Raw genomic sequence first — 27,469 nt, 5'->3', positions numbered from 1 at the left:
GCCAAGCAACATTTCTCTCACACATAATTTTGAGAGTGAATATTTTGTTACGTTGGGAAGATTAACGAAAGGAGAGAAAGCCTGGCTGCACTTGTAAAAGAGCGATTCAATTCTGAATTTGTCACATTTCTGTTGGGATCCATTCCACAATAGAATGTTCTTGACAGGGCATCCTTTTGTCCTCATCTCTAGTACAAGCTGTAACTTAAAACAGAAATCAACATTTCTCTCTTCTCTTTTTACATGCATTACTCTAACAAAAAGAGTAATACATATTCAGAATAAGTATTTTATTCATAGGAACATAAGCTGCCTTATACTGAGTCAGACCCTTGGTTCATCTAGCCCAGTATTGTTGACACTGACTGGCAGCAGCTCTCCAGGTTTCAGGCAGGAGTTTTTCCAGCTGTACTTGTAGATACCAGGGATTGAACCTGTGAACTTCTGCATGCAAAGCAGGTGGTTTGCCACTGAGCCACACCCCTTTAAAGATGAGGCTGGACAGCCATCTGTCAGGGATGCTCTGACTTGGATTCCTGCATTGAGCAGGGGGTTGGACTCGATGGTGTTGTAGGCCCCTTCCAACCCTACTATTCTATGATTCTATGATTCTATTCAAAATACTTAAACAGATGTAAGAACTTGAGAAGAGCCCTGCTGAATTAGATCAAAGGCCTATTCATCCAGCATCCTGTTTCCACAGTGGCCAACCAGATGCCTCTGGGAAGCTCACAAGCAGGACATGAGTGCAATAGCATCCTTCCACTCATGTGGGAGGTATTGAGAGGCATATTGACTTGGATACTAGAGGTAATATATAGTTGTCATTAGTAGTCATTGATATCCTTTATCCTCCACGAAAGTGTCTGATACCGTTTTAAAGCCATTCAAGTTGGTGAACATCACTACATCTTGTGGTAGCAAATTCCATAGTTGTGTGAAGTAGGGTGGCACCAGAGTGGAATTTCTTATGTTGATATGCTTACAGGCTTTCTGATGGTGAGAAGCTTACTTGAGCGATGAAGCTGGGCACAGTGGTGATGGTATTATTACTGGTAATTATCCAAATGGCCAGTCACATAACACAGTACATTCACTGGACTTTTTACAGGGCCCCCTTCTCATGGCAGTTCTCCCCCCCCCCAATAAAACCACTCCTGAAGATTGCAGACTTTATAGGTGGCATTATGCTGTGGTATGAGGGGATGCAGCCAGAAGAGAAATCTGACAGTGCATGCATGAATGTGCTTTCCATTCATGCAAAGTGTTTGTTGAATCTTGGACAGTATACACAATATATTGTAGCTTATACACTCCTACTAAGAGAACCACTGTAACTACATTGTAATATTTTTTTTGTCTTTGCTTTGCATTTGGCCCACTAGTTATATTCTTGACAGTCTAATTGCTACTTTAAAGGTAAAGACAAAATAAAATAAAAAGAGAGTTCACAGGTTCTTTCCAGTTATACAATTTTACTTAAAAATAAACACAGTGGTGCATCGAATGTTGATTGAAGTTTCCAGTCTTGCCCTTTGAATGATCTTTCAGATCTTCACTCAGGAATCTTTTAAACACTTCTTTATCTGGACTAGAAAATACCATAAGGATTTATGGCTAGAAGGCATTTCTAGAATTGTATTCTTTCCCTGATAGCCACCAAACTTGAGACACATAGGACTCCTACTTCCTTAACCAGTTGACAGCAGCTGCAATTTTAAAGATGTAATAAATAAAAATTGTGTCAGGTATTGTAAATACAAGCAAATGATGGCAAAAATGTAAGTGTGATTACATAAGGCACAGAACTTTCCTTGTGCTTACTGCTTAACCACCGTGAAGCACCTCTTCCCCAACAAAAGGGCTTCCTCCCTCCCAGCTGAGATAATTTCCACTGTCAGAGAAAAACTGAGCAGAAAAGTGCCTGGGAACAGTCTGGTGATTAACTGTGGATGGGCAAGAGGGTTTAGTACCACTTACCTGTGGGGTCCATTCTGCTGTTGGAATCAAACCCCAACTCCCCTCTTTCTATATGATTGTGACAGATCGTGTTCAGATGCACAGATCTCCTGATGTCACATCAAGTTGAGCCTGAAGTTAACCTTCTAATTGAATCAGTTCAAGTGTATCTTGAGAAGAGAAGACTGAGGGGAGATATGATAGTGCTCTTCAAGTACTTGAAAGGTTGTCACAGAGAGGAAGGCCGGGTCTCTTCTCCATCATCCCAGAGTGCAGGACACGGAATAATGGGCTCAAGTTACAGGAAGCCAGATTCCGGCTGAACATCAGGAAAAACTTCCTGACTGTTAGAGCAATACGACAATGGAACCAATTACCTAGGGAGGTGGTGGGCTCTCCCACACTGGAGGCGTTCAAGACAAGGCTGGACAGCCATCTGTCAGGGATGCTCTGACTTGGATTCCTGAACTGAGCAGGGGGTTGGACTCGATGGCCTTGTAGACCTCTTCTAACCCTACTATTCTATGATTCTATGATTCTATCTAGACTACTACTCTTATGAAATTGTTTCCCCCAAAAGTATTCTGCCTTCCTGCCTTCAGAGAGTAGGAATTTTTGATGTTGAGAAATTATTCAAAGCTGGTATTGTCTTAAATACTTAATAACCACAATGGTGTGGTACTTTAAAAACAGTTGAAAGAATATTGTTAATATTTGATGCCTTTAAGATTCATAATGCTGTTCTAAAATGTTATTACTTTAAAAGTTATTAGAAATAATCTAAAAATGGTAAGAACTTTGTAGCCTCTTCTCAGACGGGGAATTGACCCCTTAAGTTGTTTGGTTTAAATATCTCCTGGCATAATAGGAAAATAGATTTTGGTGCAGTTATGAACCAATACGACATTGAACCATATTCCATAGATAACAGCATTTCCTTTTCAACTGGTGGGGTGCGATGTAACTGTGAAATGTGTTCTTCTTTACTTCTTTTTCTCTCTTTTTTCAGTCAAGAGTCAGACTCTAAGTAATTCATGAGATTTTTGTGGGCAGAGTCTAAAATAATGGCTTCGATTACATCCACAGACACGATAAACTTTTTGCAAGGCAATGTGATATTTGTGATGTTAACCATCTAAATGATTTTTATTGATGATGACAGATGGTTCTGTGGTGATGCTCACAAAGTCACGCCTAATATGTTCAGAATAAGTCTTCTGGAAGGCTGTACATCTGTTTTAAGATCTTTTGCTAAAATATTTAAATCAAGGTCATTGTTTATATTTGATTTTTAAGCAGCTTTTAGCTACTGGCCTACCTTTTTGTACATTTAAATATGAATCTGGTTGTAACTTCAAGGGTTGTAAATGGAAAGTTATAATAGGTAGCAGGTGTTAGGAAAGGCAATTATGCATTAGGTGCTTTGCTCAATTTCCAAAACTGTCCAAGACTATCCATTTGAAATACTTTCTAGCCTAGTTTTATCTCTGAACCATGATGAATCCTTAAATCTAAAGGGAATATGCATTTTTCCTTTAATGAATTGAATACTTAAGCCTATTTGATTTAATTTAAAAGGGCCTAGGAAAAAAGAAATGGAAAGCAATGCGGAAAAGAAAATATCAAGAATAAATTCAGATTTTTGGCATGCTTTGCAATTTTCTTTCTCTTTTAAAATTAAGAACATTTTGATATAGCTTGTGTAGGTAGTGTCGGGGGGTGGGGAGACGTTTTGTGTAAAGGTTACTCAACGTTTCTTATTAAACTTGTGCTCAAATTCTTCTCTGGTTTTGTCCAGACATTGTTGGACTAAGACTGAAGAGAACTGCTTGCTTTCTCTCCCCTCCCCCCCTCCCCCTGCTTCTACCAGAACAGAAGAGCCCTGCTGGGTCAACCCAAAATTTAATCCCTCTTCCATAGGTGGCCTCCAGGAAGCCCACAAGGAGGCCTTGAAAGCAATAACCCTCACCCTGCTATCAACTAGTATCCGGTGGCATGAAACCTCTGAACATGGAGATTCCATTCAGCTATCATGGTTAATAGCCATCAATAGACCTCTCCTCCATGAATTTGTGTAATCCTTTTTTGAAGCCCTCTTCACTAATGGCCATCACAACTACATGGCATAAATTATGCTTTGTATGAAGAACTACTTTTTTGGTCTCTCTTTAATCTGCTGCCAGTCATTGTACTGACTCAGAGTTGTAGCATTACATGCTTGGGAAGCAAAACGTCTCTCCTGTTACCCCATGCTATGTATGCTTTTTATAAACCTTTTTCATGTGTCCCCCTTAGTTGGGTTTCTCTTAGTTTCTCTTAAACTAAGGACCCCCAAATTAGAATCATAGAATCGTAGAATAGTAGGGTTGGAAGGGGCCTACAAGGCCATCGAGTCCAACCCCCTGCTCAATGCAGGATCCAAGTCAGAGCCTCCCTGACAGATGGCTGTCCAGCCTCGTCTTGAATGCCTCCAGTGTGGGAAAGCCCACCACCTCCCTAGGTAATTGGTTCCATTCTCATATTGCTCTAACAGTCAGGAAGTTTTTCCTGATGTTCTTTCCCTTTTCCTCATAGCTAAGGTGCTTCAACTGCTGGATAATTTTAGTTGCTTTCTTCTGCACCTTTTCGAGTATCTTTTTGAAACAGGGCAACCTGACCTGTTGATAGCATTCAAAGAGTAGCTGCACCATCAGTTGGGGTAAGGGCAGTACCATATTGGCTGTTTTATAGAACACTTTAGCACACTTTATTTAGAGTGAAAAGGTGGAATACAGGGCTCAGCTGAAGCCCAAACAAAGGCACAGCTAAATCCCAGGGGGGTAACCCTTTACAAACTTACAAGAGAGAGCTAAATATCAGGGAGGAATCCAGCAAGAGCTTATAGGCCTTGCATTAACAAAGACCACTGAATGGTTGAAAAGAATCTCAGCTGCGTATTTTAAGCTCACTCCCAGCTTAGAAAGGGGGAATAAGAATCTGCTTAAAGCAGGAAAAAGTGCAGGCTAGCTTCAGATTGGGTTCAGTTTAGGCTCAGGCTTTAGGCCTTAAAGAACAGTTCACCAAATAAAGCAAGTTTAAGGGTGTCAGCATATTATTTCAGTTTTTAAAAGCACACAGAAAGAGGAGCCAGACCTTGCAAGCCACAGCCTTCCCAAATTAGCTACCCTTTGTCTGCTGTCCCCTCCAATAACCCATTGAATAGAGGATCTCTCCTCAATAGGTCTCCCATTCACTATTATTAATAGTCCTCCTTCCTAAATAGAAATCACCATTCCCTGGGGGACCAACTGACCTACACTCCCAGCCACTGAAAGCCAGTGCTGATCAGGAGTTTTCACATAGCCTTCTTGCTTTTCAAACGAGGCCCTCCAATCAGATTTACTACAGCAGCAGTTGGGCCTATCTATATAAGGAGGCATGCTTGCGAGGGAGCCAGCTCTCCGAGCGTGAGGAGCCCTAGTGTTCAAATGTCTCAGCCCCAGTGACAAAGCGTCAGCAAACAAGCAAGTTAAGCAACTGTGCGAGTTTAGCAACAGGGCAAGGAAACGAGGGCGAGGAACTCTGCCCTCCCTACTCTGTACTCACAGTAAGTAACTGTAAATATTTCCCCCAATTTCTCATAGTAAACAACTAAGTTTTCCAGGGAAAACACACCCAAATAAAAAACCAGTTATGAAGGTAGAAAGCCAGCAGGGGGATGGGGGCTATCCAGTGTATTGCATTGAGTGCCACATGTATGACCTGCTAGATGGAAGTTGTGGGTGTGTGCTCGGTGTAATGAGCACCTGGCTGTCAGGAAACAAGTTAGTTCCCTTGAGGCCAAGGTTGCTGACCTGGAGAAGCTAAGATAGGCAGAGAGGTTGGTGGATGAGACCTTCAGGGACCTATTAGCTGTGTCCCACTCCCACAATGACAGTTCTTCTGCTGTCATGGAGAATGTGGGTCTCAGGGAAGGAGGGTGTCATTCTGAGGAAGAGGGAAACAATCCTTTAGAAGGGACCTATTCCTCGGAAGACGAGCAAATATCCTCTCGCAGCAAGGATGTGCCTCCAGGGGGAGAGAGGCTCATGGTAGTGGGAGATTCGATCATTAGTCACATAGACAGCTGGGTTTGTGATCAGCATGTAGACTGCATGGTGAATTGCCTGCCTGGTGTGAAGGCTGTGGATATCACATGCTGTCCAGATAGCCTAGTAGATAGTGCTGGGGTGAAGTTAGTGGTCGTGGCCCATGTTGGTACCAATGATGTGGGGAAATGTAGTCATGAGGTCCTGGAAGCCAAATTTGGGTTGCTAGGTAGGAGGTTGAAATCCAGGACCACCAAGTTGGCTTTCTCTGAAAGGCTACCTGTTCCACACACTGGGCCAGCTAGACAGGTGAAGCTGAGGAATCTCAATGTGTGAATGAGAAGGTGGTGCAGGGAGGAGGGATTCAGATTTGTTAGGCACTGGGGAATGTTTTGGGACAAGCCGGGCCTGTACAAGAGGGACTGGCTCCACTTGAACCAAAATGGAACCGGAGTGCTGGCGCTAAACGTGAAAAGGGTGGCAGAGCAGCGTTTAAACTAAACCCTGGGGGAAAGCTGATAGGAGCTGGGAAGCATCCGGTTTGGGTCAAATCATCCCAAAGGGATGAAGATAAAAAATGTTTTTGATTGCCCAAATGTAAAAGGAGAGGAAATAGGCCAGGAGTACATGGTAGAACATAATAGCCAATCAAAGGGGCCAAAGTCTTATAGCAAAAGATGCACACACCAGAAGCATCTGGGGTGGGACACTGTGCATAGGTGTTTCTATGCAAACGCTAGAAGCCTCCAAGCCAAAATGGGAGAATTGGAGTGCTTGATTTTAAAAGAAAACCTGGATATAGTGGGCATTACAAAAACCTGGTGGAGTGGAGAGAACCAGTGCAATATGGTCATCAGAGATACAAACTCTATAGGAAGGACAGGGAAGGGCATATTGGAGGAGGTATTGCCTTGTATGTCAAAGAGGGCATAGTGTTGAGCGGACTAGAACACCTAAAAGGGATAGGCTCTTCCACAGAAGCACTGCGGGTGACAATACCAGGCTCCAAAACTAATTTAGTGCTAGGAACATGCTATTGTCCCCCAGACCAGAATGCTCAGAGTGACCTTGAGATGGAAAACAAAATCAGGAAGGCCTCCAAACAAGGACGTGTTGTAATAACGGGAGCTTTCAGTTACCCCCACATTGATTGGATAAACGCATGTTCCAGCCACGACAAAGAGGTTAAATTTCTTGATACCCTAAATATCAAGCCAGTGTAGTGTAGTGGTGAGAGTGACGGACTGGGAGCCGGGAGATCCGGGTTCTAGTCCCCACTTGGCCATGGAAGCTTACTGGGTGACTTTGGGCCAGTCACAGACTCTCAGCCCAACCTACCTCACAGGGTTGTTGTTGTGAGGATACAATGGTGAGGAGGAGGATAATGTAAGCTGCCTTGAGTTCCTTGCAAGAGGGAGAAAGGCGGGGTATAAATGCAATAAATAAATAAATAAATAAATGATTGTGCCCTAGAACATTTGGTCATGGAACTGACCAGAGGGGAGGAGACCTTGGATTTAATCCTAAGTGTTGTCACCCAGGATGTAGTACAAGATGTAAATGTTGTTGAACCACTTGGAAACAGTGATCACAGCGCTATCAGATTTAATATATATTTAAGTGGAAAATTGCCCAGGAAGCCAACACAGTCACATTTGACTTCAAAAGAGGAAACTTCTCTAAAATGAGGGAACTGGTGAAAAGGAAGTTAAAAGGGGGAGCAAAGAAGATTAGCTCCCTTCAGAATGCTTGGAGATTACTCAAAACCATAATAATAGGAGCTCAGCTAAAATGTATACCACAGGTTAGGAAAGGTAGCACCAAGTCCAAGAGGTTGCTGGCATGGTTAATGAGCAGTGTTAAGGGAGCTATTAGAGAAAAGAGAGCTTCCTTCAGAAAATGGAATTCTTGCTCAAGTGAGGAAAACAAAAGGGAGCACAAGCTTGCACAAAGGCTATGCAAACAGACAATAAGAGATGCAAAAAAGCATTTTGAAGAGCATATTGCTAACATCAAGGCTAACAATAAAGAATTCTTTAAATATATCAGAAGCAGAAAACCAGCCAAGGAGGCAGTTGAACCAATGGATGATAATGGAGTTAAAGGAGTACTGAAGGAGGACAAGGAGATTGCAGAGAAGCTGAATGAATTCTTTTCATCCATCCCCACTGCAGAAGATATAAGACAGATACCTATGCCTGAACTGATGTTTTCAGGAAGGGAGTCTGAGGAACTGAGGCGACAAAAGATGAAGTTCTCAACCTTATTGATAAATTGAAAGCAAATTAATCACTGGGCCCAGATGGTATCCATCCTACAGTTCTCAAAGAACTCAAATATGAAGTTGCTGATCTTCTAACCAAAGTATGTAACATGTCGCTAAGATCACCCTCTATACCAGAGGACTGGAAGATGGCCAATGTAACACAAATTTCCAAAAAGGGATCTGGGGAGATCTGGGAAATTACAGGCCTGTTAGCTTAATGTCTGTTCTGGGTAAATTGGTTGAAGGCATTATTAAAGATAAAATTAGTAAGCATATAAAAGCCCTGCTGAAGAAGAATCAACACAGCTTCTGCAAAGGTAAGTTGTGTCTCACTAACCTTTTAGAGTTTTTTGAGAGTCTCAATAAACAAGTAGACAGGGATGATCTGGTAGACATTGTTTACTTGGACTTCCAAAAGGCTTTCGATAAAGTCCCTCACCGAAGACTCCTGAGCAAACTTAGCAGTTATGGAATAAGAGGACAGGTGTTCTTTAACCAGTTACTGATCCATAAGAATAGAAAGCAGAGAGTAGGAATAAATGGTAAATTCTCCCAATGGAGGGAAGTAAATAGTGGGGTCCCACAGGGATCTGTATTAAGACCAGTGCTTTTCAACCTGTTTATAAATGATCTGGAATTAGGGGCGAGCAGCCAAGTGGCCAAGTTTGCAGATGACACCAAATTATTTAGGGTGGTTAAAACAAAAAGGGATTGTGAAGAACTCCAAAAGGATCTTTCTAAACTGGGAGAATGGGCATCTAAATGACAAATGCGGTTCAGTGTAAGCAAATGTAAAGTGATGCACGTTGGGGCAAAAAAAGGCCCAACTTCAAGTATAGTCTGATGGGATCTGAACAAGCAGTGACCAACCAGGAAAGAGATCTTGGGGTTGGGGTGGACAGCTCAATGAACATGTCAACTCAGTGTGTGGCCACTGTAAAAAAAGGCAAACTCCACGTTAGGCATAATTAGAAAAGGAATTGAGAATTAGACTGCCAATATCCTATTGCCCCTATACAAATCTATGGTACAGCCACACTTGGAATACTGTGTCCAGTCCTGGTCACCACACCTCAAAAAAGATATTGTAGAGCTGGAAAAAGTGCAGAAAAGGGCAACTAAAATGATCAGGTGACTGGAGCATCTCCCCTATGAGGGAAGGTTACAACAGCTGGGATTGTTTAGCTTGGAAAAAAGGAGGGTAAGGGGAGACATGATAGAGGTCTACAGAACTATGCATGGTGTGGAGAATGTGGATAGGGAGACATTTTTATCCCTCTCTCAAAATACTAGAACCCAGGGTCATCCCATGAAGCTGATTGGTGGGAGCTTCAGAACAGATAAAAGGAAGTACTTCTTCACACAGTGCATAGTTAAACTAAGGAATTTGCTACCACAGGATGTAGTGATGGCTACCAATTCGGATGGCTTTAAAAGGGGGTTGGACAGATTCCTGGAGGAAAAGGCTATTTGATGGCTACTAATCCTGATGGCTATGTGATACCTCCAGAACCAGAGGCAGTGAGCCTATGTACACCAGTTGCTGGGGAACATGGGTGGGAGGGTGCTGTTGCACTCATGCCCTGCTTGCAGGTTCCCTATCGAGAACTGGTTGGCCACTGTGTGAACAGAATGCTGTACTAGATGGACCCTTGGTCTGATCCAGCATGGCTCTTCTTATGTTCTAATGTTCTTAAGGCTCATAAACCCATTTTTCTAATTTCTAGTATGGAATTTTCCTTTTTCACAGCTGCCACACACTGCACTTAAGTTTTCATTGAGTTGGCCGCCCTGATGCCTAGATCTCTTTCCTGGTTAGTTGATGCCAGTTCAGACCCCATCAGAGAGTTTTTTGTGTATATATCACTTTACACTTTCTTACGTTGAACTGCGTTTGCTGTTTTTTTGCTCATTAACCCAATTTATAGAGATCCTTTTGGCATTCCAGTCGACTTTGGTTTTCACTGCCCTGGATAATTTGGTGTTATCTGGAAACTAGGCCACTTCACTGCTCATCTTTCAACTCCAGTTTGTTTGTTTGTTTGTTTCATTTGTATCCCACCCTATATCATTAAGATATCAAGGCAGCATATAGATAAAATCAATTTAAACAATATAAAACAAAAACAGTAATTTAAACAGCTAAAAGCATTTTAACCCGGTAAACAAGCTAATACCAATTTAAAAATCTAAAATAATAAAACGGTTAATACAGTGTGCAACTTTAGGGAATTCAGTTAGCCCTCAAAGGCTTTGGTGAAAAGCCATGTTTTAACTTGGTGCCAAAATGAAACCAATGTCTGCACCAATCGGGCCCCCAAGGGGAGGGCATTCCATAACCAGGATGCCACAGCAGAGAAAGCCCTCTCCCACATCCCACCATAGCGTATGTCTCGCACTGGTGGGATGCAGAGGAGGGCCCCTCCAACGGATCTCAATCCTCAAGCAGGCACATATAGGGAGAGGCAGTCCCTCAAATATTGAGATCCCAAGCCACTTAGGGCTTTAAATGTCATCACCAGCACCTTGAATTCTAATCAGAAGTGTATTGGCAGGCAGTGCAATTCCTTTAAAACTGGTGTTATATGATCTTTATGAGATGTTCCAGTAAACAGTCTAGCTGCTGCTTTTTAGATTAGCTGCAACTTCCAAGTCGTTTTCAAGGGCAGCCCCACATAAAGTGCATTGCAATAGTTTAATCGAGAAGTTCGATTAAACATTGGCTTCAGTGGGCCGCGGTGGCTTAGTGGTTAAGACGCTGAACTGCAGGCCGGAAGATCGGCAGGACAGCAGTTCGAGACCCGAGTGCCGCGTGACGGAGTGAGCTCCCGTCTTCAGTCCCAGCTTCTGCCAACCTAGCAGTTCGAAAGCAAGAAATTGCAAGTAGATAAATAGGTACCGCCTCGGCGGGAAAGGTAACAGCGTTCCGTGCACCTCGGTGTTCAGTCATGCCAGCCACATGACCACGGAAGCGTCTTCGGACAGCTCTGGCTCTTGGGCTTAGAAACGGGGATGAGCACCACACCCTAGAGTCGGACACGACTGGTTGGGGACACCTTTACCTTTTAATCGAGAAGTTACCAGCACATACACAACTGTGGCAAAGTAACGCTTGTTCATTGTTTATGAATAAGTTAAATAGCACTAGGGAATCGCACTGCTTACTTTCTTTCATTGTGAGTTCTATCTCTTTGCTCTTACCCCTCTGATTTCTGTTATTTAAACATAATTAACCCATGTGAGAACTCATCCTTTTATCCCATGACCGTTAAGTTTACTGAAGAGCATTTGATGACTTTAGCAAAAGCTTTTTGGAAGTCCAAGTATACAGTGTCTGCTAGATCACCTCTGCCAACATGTTTATTGGCACTCTCAAAGAGCTCTGAAAGGTCTGTGAAGTAGAATGTACTTTTGCAGAAGTCATGCCAGACCCGTTCTTCAGTATGTTTGATAATGTTACCTTTAATCATGGTTTCCACCAGTTTACCTACTACTAGTTATAGGCTGTCTAGCCTATAATTTCCCTAGATTTCCCCTGGTTATAATTGGGTGTCATAAGCATATTGATGACTTCCAACCCCATAACCTCTAATGACCTCGTGTTGATGTTAAATAATATGGGGTATAAGATGACTCATGTGATATCCTGTAGGCAGGGTTCTGTGGGGCAGATATTTCCTCCCAATACCACTACCTGCATCCTTCCTGACAGATAGGAATGGGACCATTACATTCCAATACTCCTATTTTCTGCTCTGGCAGGCAGTGCAGAACGGTGCCATGCTCAATGATATCAAAGGCCATCAAGAGTACCAGGAGAATCGACTGAATCAAAATCCTACTGTCTGTCCCACAAAGCACACTCAAGGCAGTTTCATTCTCAAAACCAAGACTGAAGCCAGGCGTCTTTACTTGATGCTTACTTTATAAGCTTACTTGATGCAGCATGCCTTTTATATAACTGGATAGGCCAGCCACTTTGGAATGGTATTGTTTGCTGGTAGCATTTTCATTTTTTTGCCAAATAAAGATAATATTATTTGGAATCTGATTCAGCAGCTGAATTTAATAACTGTGTTTTATAGATAACCATAAAAAGTTTGTTTTCTGAATTAATGTTGAGGTAACTAGAAAAAAGACAGAATATCATCTGATATATACTGAGTTTTCTTGTTAATGTCTGACCATATATATAAATACTCTCTCAACAGTCTGAACCAGAGGGTTTTTCTCATTTCCACTTATATGTCTGTGCTGCATTCCTTGTCAGATGGAAGAAGGAGATCCTAGAGGAAAAAGACTTCCAAGTAAGTAAAACACTCTTTTTGTTTTCAGGGGAAAATAAGCAGATGTTCTTTTTGAAACTTCATGAACTTTAACAGATAATAGCGTTGCGTTTCTCTTACTACATTTGGAGTGATGGGGAAGCAAGAAACTATAGCTGTATGTCATTTTCCTTTTTATCAGTCATATGGTTTCAGATGGGACAATATGGGATAGTTTGAACTGTAATGACAATGCTGTTGCTGGGAGCAGGCTGGCCTCATTGGACAGAATGCCTGCATGACTTCTTCCAGGTAAAAAGGCAACTGAAGGGAAAACAAAGATCACTCTACTCTCCAATACAAAGCTAATTCACCCCACTGGAATTTTAAAGTCAGGCTTACAGGAACATAAGGAGAAAATGCCTCCTCTCTCATTCGTGGAAAGTACAGAGGGTGAACTGGTATATGTGAGAAGAGGCTGCCCATTACCCTTACTGTCAAGAAAAATACCTGCTTGCTTGTCCACCGCAGATGTGGAGCTACGTTGATGTAGCCCCTGATTGCATAGAGTTTCAGACATTTACCGTAGTTGCTGATGACAGCCTTAAAAGCAAATCTGGAAAGTCCTAATCAAGTAGCCGCTTCGACTAAAAAAGAGAGAGATTCTGACACATAGAAATGTAAAAGGGGCTGGGGGGATCTGCCTTTAGAACTAAGTTGTTGATCAAAAAGCTAGTTATTTTCAACTGCAATTAAATATGCATCTGTGAGCTTGCAGTTTTGTTAGGGGAGGGGAGTAGCTAACATAAAATGGATATTCCAAGGCCAAAAAGTACCATACATCACTGACATGAAGAAAGGTAAATCTAGTTATACATTAGTGTGAATTCTGAACCAAATGCATTTCTTCTAAGTTTCAGCCATTATACTGAGCTAAATACGATTAAAACGTAGTCATTTGTTCTCATTATATTTTAATGTTGTATATGTTAAATTTCATGCATGATTATTTTATTTTTTGGCACTGCCAAGTGTTTGCATCTATTTTTCTTCAGTTCTATGAAAATCTCAAAATTGTAGCCGTAACTAGATAAATTAATGTCGAAGTCATGGGGATGAATACAAAGTCATCATTTAGCTCTGTGATCAACTAAGCATAGGCAATGTAAATTAAATGAATTTTACATCTTGCACACAAATGATGAGGCAGGTTGTACTGCACTTAGAAACGTTCTGCATTTACCTACATTAAATTTACTTTTAAAAATCTGATTAGAATTTACACAACTGTTCTGTAGTAAAGGGAAGGATACTTTTACTTAAACATGCACCAATTTGAATGGCTGATGGTGGCAGTCTCATGGGAACCTCCACTTAAAATGAGATCATTGGACAGGCTCCTGCCTTGAGCACTTTCATGTTCTGAACCTAAGCTAATGGTTACAGATAACAGGATATTTTCTTTCTTTCTTAGATCCTATGATACCATGATGCCAAATTCTGGTCTGGGCATCAGTGTGATAAGTCCTTTACGAATGATTTACTGATGGAATCCCTTTAGGAGATGAGCACTATATAAGTCATTATCTAAAGGGGCAAGGTTGGAATTCAGGCAACAGCTGAATTAGTGACAGATGTGATAAAACCAGCTAAGTTGGTTGTATGCACGTTGAGGGTGTTTGGACGATCACGACAGGAGAAGATGCCATCGTGGCTTCTCCCCCCACCCCTACCACATGTGTGACCTCCATTTGCATAATCCCCTGCAAATCCCCAGCACAGGTTGGCATGTCCAAATGCAGCACAATGGGGGTAGCTTCTTATTTACTGACTGACTGACTTAAAATATTTATATACTGCTCCACATCAGAAGATTTTGGAGTGGTGAACAATACGGTAAAAGAATAAAACAGCAGGTTAATATTTGTTTATTTATTTAATTTATTAATCGCCCATCTGGCTGGTCACCCAGCCACTCTAGGCAAGGTACAACAAAATAACAGTTTAAAACAATAAAATACTACATTAAACATCAGATTTTTAAAAATACCCTAACCCACCCCAAATGCCTACCTGAACAACCATGTTTTTAATGCGTGATGGAAGCTCATTAAAGAGGGGGCATGGCAGAGTTCCCTAGGGAGGGAGTTCCAGAGAGTGGGGGTCACCACAGAGAAGGCCCTCTCCTCCGGAATGAATTGTAGACCTGTTTCTTTGATATAATATTGATGATACAATATAGAAATGTAAGGTTGTTTATTAAACTGTAAGATTGTTAAGGTTATAGATATAGTTTTAAAATTAGAATGGCATCGGAGGCCCAGGGGGATGTTGGAGATTAAACTCAATTCTTTAAGGGGGAGGGGGAGGGAACGGGAGGGAATTTTTCTTTTTTCTTCACTTCCTTTCCTCCTCCCTTTCCCCCTTTCCCCCCTTTTTTCCCTCTTTTTTCTTCTCTTTTCATTATTGTGGTGTCCTCATCAGAATATTGTACTGTTGGGAAATTGAAGTATTGATTAGGTTGTTGGTAATTTTGGTATTTTTCATTTCATTTATAAAAATAAAATAAACAAAAATATATTCCAAAGAAAGGGAAAAAAAGAAGGCCCTCTCCCTCGTCCTTACCAGCCTAGCTGTCCTGGCTGATGGGACAGAGAGAAGGCCATCCGAGGCTGATCTTGTTGAGCGGCCTGTCTGGTGTTGCTGGAGGTGCTTCTTGAGGTAGGCTGGGCCGGAACCGTATAGGGTTTTAAAGGTCAAAATCAACACCTTGAATTTGGCCCGGAAAACAACTGGTAACCAATACAACTTCTTCAGCACTGGAGTGGTGTGATCACACCGGCGGCTGCCTTTAATCAGGCGACCTGCCACGTTCTGCACCAGCTGCAGCTTCTGAACCGTCTTCAAGGGTAACCCCACGTAGAGCGCATTACAGTAGTCTAAATGAGAGGAGACCAGGGCATGTGCTACTGTTGGGAGCAGATGGTCGGGAAGGTAGGGGTGCAGCTGCCGTATCAGATGGAGTTGGTACAGTGCTGTCCGGCTCACAGCTGACACCTGAGCCTCCATGGACAGCTGGGAGTCTAAAATGACCCCCAGGCTGCGGACCTGGTCTTTCAAGGGTTGTTGTTGTTTATTTGTTCAGTTGCTTCCGACTCTTCGTGACTTCATTGACCAGCCCACGCCAGAGCTTCCTGTCGGCTGTCGCCACCCCCAGCTCCCCCAAGGTTGAGTCCGTCACCTCCAGAATATCATCCATCCATCCTGCCTTTGGTCGGCCCCTCTTCCTTTTGCCTTCCACTTTCCCTAGCATCAGCATCTTCTCCAGGGTATCCTGTCTTCTCGTGATGTGGCCAAAGTACTTCAGGTTTGCCTTTAATATCATTCCCTCAAGTGAGCAGTCTGGCGTTATTTCCTGGAGTATGGACTGGTTTGATCTTCTTGCAGTCCAAGGCACTCTCAGAATTTTTCTCCAACACCACAGTTCGAAAGCATCTATCTTCCTTTGCTAAGCTTTCCTTATGGTCCTGTTCTTGCAGCCATAGGTTACTACAAGGAATATCATTGCTTTAACTATGCAGACCTTTGTCGTCAGTGTGATGTCTCTGCTCTTAACTATTTTATCAAGATTTGTCATTGCTCTCCTCCCAAGAAGTAAACATCTTCTGATTTCCTGGCTGCAGTCAGCGTCTGCAGTAATCTTTGTGCCTAGAAAGACAAAGTCTGTCACTGCCTCCATGTTTTCTCCCTCTATTTGCCAGTTATCAATCAAGCTGGTTGCCATAATCTTGGTTTTTTTGAGGTTTAACTGCAACCCAGCTTTTGCACTTTCTTCTTTCACCTTCATCATGAGGTTCCTCAACTCCTCCTCGCTTTCAGCCATCAAAGTGGTATCATCTGCATATCTGAGATTGTTAATGTTTCTTTCAAGGGTAGCCGTACCCCATTCAACACCAGGTCATCATCCCCCAACCTCCTCTTGTCTCCCACCAAAAGTACCTCGGTCTTGTCAGGGTTCAGCTTCAGCTTATTCCCCCCCATCCAGCCACTCACCGTCTCCAGACATTTGGACCGGGATTCTACGGCCAACCTTGGTGAAGATTTGAATGAGAGGTAGAGCTGTGTGTCATCTGCATATCGATGACACCGCACCCCAAACCTCCTGATGATAGCCCCCAGCGGCTTCACATAGATATTAATAGCATCGGGGATAGGATGGAACCCTGTGGCACCCCACAAGTGAGAGGCCACAGGTCTGAAACCTCCTCTCCTAGTGCTACCCTCTGGTACCTGCCGGAGAGGAAGGACCGGAACCACCATAATACGATGTCTCCAGTGCCCATCCTCTCCATGCGGTCCAAGAGGATACCATGGCCAACGGTATCAAAAGCCACTGAGAGGTTGAGCAGAACAAGGAAGGAGCATTCACTCCTCCTCATATCATCCACCAAAGCGACCAAGGCCATTTCTGTCCTATGCCCAGGCCTGAAGCCCGACTGAAATGGATCCAGATAATCGGCTTCTTCCAAGTGTGCCTTCAACTGCATCGCCACCACCCGCTCAATCACCTTGCCCCAAAATGGCAGATTCGTGACTGGGCGAAAGTTGTTCAGAACTTGGGGATCCAAGGAGGGCATCTTTAAGAGTGGTCTTATCACTGCCTCCTTGAGGGCTGATGGCATCACTCCCTCCTCAAGGGAGGTGTTCACCACCGCCCTGATCCCCTCACCCATTCTCTCTTTGCAGCCCGTAATGTGCCAAGATGGGCAAGGATCAAGTATGCAGGTGGTCGGCCTTACAGATGAAAGCACCTTGTCCACTTCATCAGAAGGAAGAAGCTGGAACCGATCCCACAAAACCGGTTTGCCACAGGCCGCCTCTTGCTCACTAACTGTATCCACGGCACACGGAATAACACTCCTAATCCGATCAATTCTTTCCACAAAGTGCCTTGCCAAGGCCTCACTGGAGGCCGTAGAATGCTCCAGCAGTTCCGGAGCCACTGGACCGACCAGGCTCCGGACCACTTGGAACAGCCTCCTGGGACAGCACTCTGCGGATGCGATAGAGGCAGCATAATATTCCTTTTTTGCTGCCTTCACAGCCACGTGATAGGCTGAAGATACAGCTCTAGCCTGTGTCTGATCGTCTTTGGTGCGAGACTTCCGCCACCGGCACTGTAGCTGTCTCACCTCCTGTTTCAGAGCTCGTAACTGCAGATTGAACCATGGTGCAGTCCGAGCCCTGTTCAGGAGGAGAGGGCGTTTCGGAGCCACCTGATCTAATGCCCCAGATCAGATCAGATGCGGTATTCCAGCCACCCACCAGGGTCTCAACCAAGTGGTCGTTGGCATGCTCCAGAGAATCCCCAAGCGCATTCAGGAATCCATCCGGATCCATAAAACGCCTCGGGCAGACCATTTTAATGGGTCCTTCACCCCTGCGGAGGGGTTGTGGAACCGAGAAGTCCAACCTCACCAGATAATGATCTGACCATGAGAAGGGGGGGGGGGATATACCCCTGACTTCCAGATCACGCCCCGCTTCTCCAGAAACAAACACAAGGTCAACGCATGACTGGCTACATGGGTGGGCCCAGTTGGAATAGGGTGCAGATCCCAGGAAACTATGGTCTCCCTGAAGTCCCGAGGTGCCCCCGTGAGGACGGCCTCTGAATGTACATTGAAGTCCCCCAGCACCAATAAGTTAGGGGACTGCACACGCACATCAGAGACCACCTCAAGCACCTCAGCCAGGGAGTCAGTCGTGCAGCGGGGTGGACAGTACACGAGCAGAATCCCCAGACTGCCCTTCGGGCCCAACCTCCAGTACATGCACTCAGCAACCTTGGTCTCCTGGAGAGGGGGTCTGGTGAAGACCAAGGACTCTCGGTTGATAACAGCCACTCCACCTCCCCGATCCCCAGCCCTCGGCTGCTGTGCTTACGAAAACCCGACTGGACACATGGCCGCCAGAGTTGGAGCAGTGGCCTCAGTCAGCCAGGTCTCCGTTATACACGCCAGGTCTGCACCCCCATCCAGGATCATGTCATGGATGAGGGATGTTTTCTGGGTAACAGACCTGGCATTGCAGAGCAGCAAACAAAGGCCAGAGGATGGAGTCACGCCTCCCCCAGCCATCCTTTGGCTCTGGACAACAACAGGTTAAAAGAGTTAAAACAATGTTTAAAAAGACAAACCCCGATAAAGTAGAATTTAACAAACCATGGCTGGCCATGCAAGGAAGGCCTCTTGAAATAACAACGTCTTCAAGAGGCGCCAGAAGGATCACAGTGTTGGCACCTGCCTGATCTCTAAAGGCAGGGAATTCCACAGGAAGGGGGCCACCACACTGAATGCTCTTTTCCTGGTGGACTGCAACCAGGCCATGGGTCCATGTGGAACCACCAGGAACATGCTCTCTGATGACCTCAGTTACCAGGCAGGTTGGTAAAGAAGGAGGCGCTCTCTCAGGTATTCTTGTCCCAAGTTGTTTACGGCTTTGTACACTAGTACTAATACCTTAAACCTGGCCCGGTAGCAAATAGGCAGCCAGTGCAGTTCCCTCAGCAGAGGAGTTACACGCTGAAAAGGGGCAGCTCCCAAAAACAGCCAAGCTGCTGCATTTTGCACTAGCTCCAGCTTCCGGACCAGCCTTAAGGGCAGCCCCACATAGGGCGCATTGCAGTAATCCAGTCTTGAGGTTACTAATGCCTGTACCACCATGGTCAAGCTATCCCTATCCAGGAGAGGCTGTAGCTGGTGATCCAGCCAAAGCTGGTAAAAGGCAGTCCGAGCCACTGCAACCATTTGGGCCTCCAGCAACAATGATGGATCTAGGAGTACCCCCAGACTACAAACCTGATGTTTCAGAGGGATTGCAACCCCATCCAGGACAGGCAATGAGCCTATCTCCCAGACCCAGGAACCACTCACCCACAGGGCTTCCGTCTTGCCCGGATTCAGCTTCAGTTTATTGGCCCTCATCCAGCCCATTACTGAGTCTAGGCACTGATTCAGGACTTGCACAGCCTCAAATAGAGCTGCGTGTCATCAGCATATTGATGACATTTAGCTCCAAATCCCCTAATGACTGCTCCCAGCCACTTCATATATATGTTAAACAACATTGGGGACAAGATGGTACCCTGCGGTACCCCGTAGTTCAATTGCCAGAGGGCCAAGGAATAGTCATCCAATGTTACTTTCTGAAATTAGCCCCGTAGGTAGGACCAGAACCACTGTAACACTGTGCCTCCAATACCCATCCCATGGAATCAAAAGCTGATGAGCCATTGAGCAGAATTAACAGGGTTAATTCATACCCACCCTAAAACCTCTACTGCGTGTCATGGGTTGCAGGCTGGGTATGAAATGCCCCCCACTGCATCATGCGCCAGGTTCAGATGACACACCAACCCATGTTGCATTGTGGGGGATTATGCAAATGGGTGGGGCAGGGAGAGACGCCACAGTGGCTTCTTTCCTCATTGTGATAATCTGAACCCAGTCTATGTTTTCTTTTTTCTGTGGTTACCATGATGAGATTGCAGCTCACTGCCTCTTGGCTGATCCCGGATTTCATAAGGGGTGTGTATTTCAAAGGGGGTGGTGAACTTCAGCCACTGTATCATGCCACAGTTCTTCAGAATTCACCTTGAATAATTTAGGGGGAAAACTGTGGTGATAGGGTATGAATGGGACATCCTAGCAGACACCAGGCAGTGTTTTTATGATAAACAACTTCTAGAAACATGGAGTTCAGTTACTGGCTTTGCTCTGAGTTAGGCAAAGTGATTCAGCATGTGATGGCAGTGCAACTTCAAGGACTTATGGATGAAACTGATTATTTTGATCCATAGTAGTCTGACTTCAGGCCCAGTTTTGTGTCTGAAACTATCTTGCTCTCCCTGGTGAATGAACTATGCCAGGAATTAGGAAGAATTAGTGCAATTATGTTGATTCTTCTAGACCTATCAGCTGATTTTGATTCTATCAATGGCGATATCCTTCTAGGTCTGACTAGGTTGGGAGCTGGAGAAGTTCCATGCTTAACTATTAGGTCTCAGAAGTGGTGCTAGGTGACTGCTGTTTATCCATGTCCTAGGGGGTGCTACAAGGTTCAGTCTTGTTCCCTGTGGTTTTAGGTCTGAGTTGTCCAGAAATCTAGAGCTGAGTATCTTCAGTATTTTTCCACAGAACCAGGTGAGGCATTTCATAAACAGGTTCCTAGCACTGGTGATGAACTTAATGGGTGATGGTGTGGACTGAGTGGATAAAGTGAAGCTCAGCCCACACTAGAAGGTACAGGTTTGGGAGCTGGGATGGGGTTTCTCTCTCTCTCTCTCTCTCTCTCTCCCCCCACCCCCCAGGGTCAGGAATGCAATTTGGGGGTGTTTCTGAATCTGAAGTGCTTCTGGAGCCTTTGATGGTGGCTGTGGCCAAGAGCACCTCTTACTGACTTTTATATTCACCGCACCGGCCTCTAGAAAATGATAGCCTAACTTGTGAATTCTGGTGCATTCAGATAGCTGCTTATGTTTTTCTGCTGCTGATTTGTTGTGTGGGTATGACTTTAAATTTCTGTTGGTACATAATTTTCTTAGTCACAGTAAAGCTCTCTGGAGCCACATTTAGTATGTTAAATCTTTAAAATAAAGAAGGAATATCTAGAGCATCCTATCAAGTTAGTTAAACTTTGCTCTTGCATTAGCTTTACACTTACTTTGTTTCATAGAAGCCTAACTTGAAACTCTGTAGAAAATGTATGATCATTGCTGTTGGAGAGTTATCCTCTTTTGTAACTTATATTTGCTTTTAGAGAAGATGCAAAAATAGCATTAACATTTTATTGTATTAACTTTGTTTTATCAACACTTTCAGAGAATGGACCTTGCTTTCTAGTCCAGTTAAATCGGCCCACTTAAAAGATTGTCTTATGTGTCAGCATTTACAGTGTACAGGCCCTGTGTGAAGCTGCCCAAGCATATTTTTGAATGGTTATTTGCTAAGCTGGTATTTATAAAACTTGCATAAAGGCCTGCCAAGAACTGATTGGATGTATTTTATCGATTTGTTTAAATGCTGCCATTATTATTCACTCCAGGCAGGTAGCTAATTAGATAATCATTGTAACATAGCAACCTAAGAAGCATATCACCAACATATTACTTCATTTTGTCTCTAAAGAGCTGCAGTTATAGCAGTTTCAGGGTCAAAAGATGGTCTGAAAGAAAACAAAGGATTGAAAAGGACAAAAGTTGTATAGTCTAATCTGCACCTAAGGGCTTTGACAATAATTCGTCCAACCCTAGTTTATGCAAGATTTCATTTTCAAGCTCACTCCGTTCTACAGAGTCTGTGATCCTAACATTTTAATCCCATAAAGCATACGTTTAGTGTATAATGCCATCTTTCTGCAGTGTTCAGCAGTTTAATAAAATGCAAATTCCAGTAGACTCTTTCAAACTTGAATATTTTTTAATATGATTAGGTCAGCGCTATTAACCTTGCAATGTCGTTGGTCAGCTCTTGGCATTTGCTCCAGGAATGCTTTCTGAATTCTTGAAATGGGCACACACGTAATGAAATTCATGCTAACCAAAGGGGTTTGTTTCTATTCATGATTTTTTTTAATCGAGGCAACATGTTTAATATGGGTTAATATCTCTTAAGTGATTGTATTTGTCCAAGGTTTTCCTTGTGTTATTTGGATGAACTGACACAGGATAAAAAGTACAGGCAGTAGCAATAAGAAGTGAATACCAAGTGAAAGTCAAGGCGATCCACATAGAATACAGTTTGTCTTGGTCTTATAGAATATTTCGTCATGAATAACTGCAGCTGAATTTTTCTGACTCCCATTCCTCAGTTACTTTCATTCGGATGCATTTACAAGAGACTGCGGCATTGAGGTCATTTAGGGCTCAGCTGTTACATTTTGCTCAAGTGCACATTGTAATTCTACTCTCAGGGGGGAAAATCCCTTGCATTTGTATTCTGAATCTGTTTCTAGAGAGCACACGCACTGTTCCCAAGTGATTAGTTGTGCTATATTATGAAATGCCAAATAATTCTAGTAATAAACTTATTTATTTATTTATTTATTTATTTCTATACCACCCAATAGCCGAAGCTTTCTGGGCAGTTCACAAAAATTAAAACCACAAAGCGCAGCATAAAACAATATAAAATACGAAAGCTTAAAACCATAATATAACAGTACAACCAGAATAAAACCTAGCAGCAATGCAGAGGTTTAAAATACAGATTTAAAACACCAAAGCTAACAAACTAGGAAGCTAAAATGTTAAAATACTGAGAGAATAAAAAGGTCTTCACCTGGCACCCGAAGGAGTACAATTTAGGTGCCAGGCGAACCTCTCTAGGGAGTTCATTCCGCAGCTGAGGTACCACAGCTGAAAAGGCGCTCTTCCTGGTAGCCACCCGCCTCACTTCCTTTGGCAGGGGCTCACAGAGAAGGGCTGCTGAGGATGATCTTAGGGTCCAGGCAGGCACATATGGGAGGAGGCGATCCTTCAGATAACCTGGCCCCAAGCCATCAAGAGCTTTGAATGTTAATACTGGCGCTTTGAATAGGGCCCGGAAATGGACTGGCAGCCAGTGCAGCTGGGAAAGTACTGGCATACTATGAGCTCATTGGCCAGTTCCTGTTAACAAAACTTGCTGCCCTATTTTGGACCAGCTGACGTTTCTGGACCACTTTCAAAGGCAGCCCCGCATATAATGCCTTGCAGTAATCCAGACAAGAAGTTATCAGAGCATGGATAACTATAGCTAGGCTATCTCTGTCCAGATAAGGGCGTACTTGGTAGACCAGCCTAAGCTGATAAAAAGTGCTCCATGCCACTGAGTTCACCTGTGCCTCAAGTGACAGTTCTGGGTCCAAGAGCACCCCCAAACTGATGGTTTAGGGGGAGTGCAGCCCTCTCCAGAACAGGTTGAACATCACCTAGCCTTGTCTGGATTGAGTTTCAGTTTATTGGCCCTCATTCAGTCTATTACCATGCCCAGGCACTGATTCAGAACAGCCACTGCCTCACCTGGGTTTGATGAAAAAGAGAGGGAGAGCTGGGTGCCATCCACATTTTGATGGCACTTCAGCCCACACCTCCGGATAACCTCCCCCAGCAGTTTCATGTAGATGTTGAACAGCATGGGGGATAAAATAGAGCCCTGTGGAACCCCATGGCACAATTGCCATGGCACAGAGCAGTAATCCCCCAGCACCACCTTCTGGAATCGGCCATCCAAGTAGGAGTGGAACCACTGCAGCGCAGTGCCTCCAACTCCCAACCCACGCAACCTATCCAGAAGAATACCATGGTCGATGGTATCGAAAGCCACTGAGAGGTCCAGGAGAATCAACAAGGTCGCACTTCCCCATCCCTCTCCCGGCAGAGGTCATTCCTACAGTACAACCAAGGCAGTTTCCATTCCAAAACCGGGCCTGAAGCCTTTTTTACCAGTCAGGACAAGAGTATTAGCAAATTAATGTACTTAGGTGAGTTTGGACTTTGGGGAAGATGAATTTATAAGCTTGAGATTTGGAGCAAAGTGCTTCTGTATAACCCTTTGACACTTAAGCTTGGTTAATGAAGGGTAGAATGAGAAGGCCAGTGTTGGCCAATGGCAGAGGTTGAGATGGGACACAATGGAAGGAGCAGTGCAGCAGTATATAGGACATAAACCGTGTAGGTTTAGAAAACACAACCCCACAAAAACAAAAATCTGGGCACTGTGTCTAGTAAAATGTGTGATATTTTCCTAGAATCATATAATAGTAGGGTTGGAAGGGGCCTATAAGATAGGGATGTATGAAACTGACTTACCTTTTTGCGGAATCTTTCGCGGTGGGGGGGGAGGTGATCCGGTCCTCCCACCCAGAATCCTCTATGGCCAGCTCCACTCCGCAGCCAGGCTGTGGAGCAGCCGGCCAGGGCTATTCGCAGCCAGATTTCCGGCTGTGGACGGGCTGCTGCGGACACAAATGGCAGCTGCCGTAGTGGCCACCATTTGCATCCAGCCAGGCAGCCGTAATAGGCTACGTAAGAATTTACGTAGCCTATCACAGCTAACCCCCCCCCCCAAACCCAGCGTACGCAAATGGCGGCAGCTACGGTGGCCGCCATTTGCGTTCCCTATTTTTCACCGATTTATCTTACGTAAATATTTACGTAGGCTAGAACGGCGAAAAATAAAGGAACGCAAATAGCGCCCACTACGCTATTTGCGATCCCCTTTTTTTCGCCGTTTTATCTTACGTAAATATTTACATAAGATAAATCGGCGAAAAATAGGGAATGCAAATGGCGGCCGCCATAGCCGCCGCCATTTGCATACGCCGCCATTTGCATACGCTGGGTTTTTTTGGGGGGGGGAGTTAGCCGTGATAGGCTACGTAATTTCTTACATAGCCTATCACGGCTGCAAGGACAGCAATGGCGGCCGCAGCAGCCCGGCCACAGCCAGCCAGGAGACCAGCCGCTGCCGGAACTGCCACTGCCGAATCCGCTGCATCCGCCCCAGGTAAGTGCTGTCCCGGGGGGATTCCGTGGGGGGGCAGGAGGCCGTTCCACCACGGATTCCGGGATTCTTTAGAATCCGGCCTCACTGGAATCCGTGGTGGAATTCTCTGCCATCCCTACTATAAGACCATCGAGTCCAACCCCCTGCTCAATTCAGGAATCCAAGTCAGAGCATCTCTGACAGATGGCTGTCCAGCCTCATCTTGAATGCCTCCAGTGTGGGAGAGCCCGCTACCTCTGTAGGTAATTGGTTCCATTGTCGTATTGCTCTAACAGTCAGGATGTTTTTCCTGATGTTCAGCCAGAATCTGGCTTCCTGTAACTTGAGCCCGTGTCCTGCATTCTGGGATGATCGTGAAGAGATGCTGGCCTTCCTTTCTGTGACAAGCTTTCAAGTACTTGAAGAGCGCTATCGTTATCTCCCCATGGTTTTCTCTTGTCAGGGCTAAATATGCCCAGTTCTTTCAGTCTCTCCTCATAGGGCTTTGTTTCTAGTCCCCTGTTCATCTTTGTTGCCCTCCTCTGAACCCTCTCCAATTTGTTTTGGGCACCTTCTTAAAGTGCGGTGCCCAGAACTGGACACAGTACTCCAGATGAGGCCTAACCAGTGCTGAGTAGAGGGGAACTGGTACTTCCCAGGATTTGGAAGCTATGCTTCATTTAATGCAGCCCAAAAGAGCATTGGCCTTTTTTGCAGCCACATCACATGGTTGGCTCATCTTCAGCTTGTGATCTACAACAATTCAAAGATAGTTCTCTCTTGTAGTGTTGTTGAGCCAAGTATCCCCAATCTTGTAAGTGTGCATCTGGTTTCTTTTTCCTAGGTGCAGAACTTGGCATTCATCCCTATTAAATTTCATTCTGTTTTCTGCCCAGCGCTCCAGTCTATCCAGATCACTTTGAATTTTGTTTCTGTCTTCCAAAGTATTAGCTATCCCGCCCAATTTTGTGTCATCTGCAAGTTTGATCAGCATTCCCTGCACCTCCTCCTCCAAGTAATTAATACAAATGTGGAAGAGCACTGGGCCCAGGACTGAGCCCTGCGGTACCCCGCTTGTTACCTCTCCCCAGTTTGAGAAGGTCCCATTGAGAAGCACTCTCTGAGTCTGATTCTGTAGCCAACTGTGGATCCACCGGATCGTTGTTTCATCTAGCCCGCTTTGAGCTAGGTTGCTCATCAGGTTATCATGGGGCACTTTGTCGAAAGCTTTGCTGAAGTCGAGGTATATGATGTCCACAGCATTCCCACAGTCCACAAGGGGGGTTACCTGATCAAAACATGAGATCAGATTTATCTGGCAGGATTTGTTCTTGACAAATCCATGTTGGCTTCGAGTAATCATGGCATTGTTTTCAAGGTGCTTCCAGATGGATTGCTTTATCATCTGCTCCAGAATTTTCCCGGGGATTGATGTCAGACTGACTGGTCTGTAGTTCCCAGGTTCCTCTTTTTTACCCTTTTTGAAGACAGGGACAACATTAGCCCTCCTCCAGTCATCTGGCACTTCCCCCGTCCTCCATGATTTCTCAAAGAGAACAGACAGTGGTTCTGAGAGCTCTTCTGCCAGTTCCTTTATTATTCTAGGATGCAGTTCATCTGGCCATGGAGATCTGAACACATGCCAAGTAATTAGGTGTTCCTTGACCATATGCCTATCGATCTCAATCTGCAATCCTGCCCCTTCAGCCTGTAGTTCCCCTTTGCCAGGGGGGTCATAGACCCTCTTTTGGGAGAAGACTGAGCCCAAGTAGGAATTGAGCACTTCTGCCTTTTCTTTGTCATCTGTTATCATTTTGCCATCCTTATTTAATAGCTGAACCACCATTTCTTTCCTCTGTCTTTTACTATGCACATATCTGAAGAAAGCCTTTTTGTTGCTTTTAGCATCCTTTGCTAACCTCAGCTCGTTCTCAGCTTTAGCCTTCCTGACAGCATCCCTGCAATTCTGTGCTACCTGGCTGTACTCTTCCTTTGTAGCTTGTCCTTCCTTCCACTTCCTATATGTGTGCTTCTTTGTTTTCAGGTCATCTCTAAGCTTTTTGTGAAGTCACATTGGCTTCTTCTGTTGACTTCCGCCTTTTTTTTCTTGTTGGAATTGTTTGTAATTGTGCCTTTAGAATTTCCTTTTTTAAAAACTCCCACTCATCTTGGACTCCTTTTCTCGTTAGAGTCACTTGCCATGGGACCTTACTGATCATTGTTCTGAGTTTATTAAAATCAGCTTTCCTAAAATCCAGGGTACGCATTTGGCTATACTTGGCCTTTGCTTCCTTTAGAACCAAGAACTCAAGTATAACATGGTCGCTTTCCCCCAGAGTTCCTGTAACTGCTACATCTCTGTTGGTTAGGATCAAGTCAAGGATA

General features: G+C 44.3%; 1 protein-coding gene across 1 annotated transcript in view; it reads left to right on the top strand.

Annotated features, from left to right (window-relative positions):
* Positions 1 to 27,469, top strand: part of TBC1D22A (TBC1 domain family member 22A) — a 194,608-nt gene that overhangs the window by 142,652 nt on the left and 24,487 nt on the right. Inside the window, exon 12 of the mRNA XM_084810971.1 lies at positions 12,504 to 12,599. Coding sequence (XP_084667097.1) covers positions 12,504 to 12,599 — 96 coding nt within the window. The remainder of the gene's footprint in view (positions 1 to 12,503; positions 12,600 to 27,469) is intronic.

This window comes from Heloderma suspectum, chromosome 7 (genome assembly GCF_057233095.1).
Source record: "Heloderma suspectum isolate Gila_16-S chromosome 7, 16-S_ref, whole genome shotgun sequence".
NCBI lineage: Eukaryota > Metazoa > Chordata > Lepidosauria > Squamata > Helodermatidae > Heloderma > Heloderma suspectum.
The sequence above is the reverse complement of the archived record's forward strand: the minus strand, read 5'-3'. Positions and strand labels throughout refer to the sequence as shown.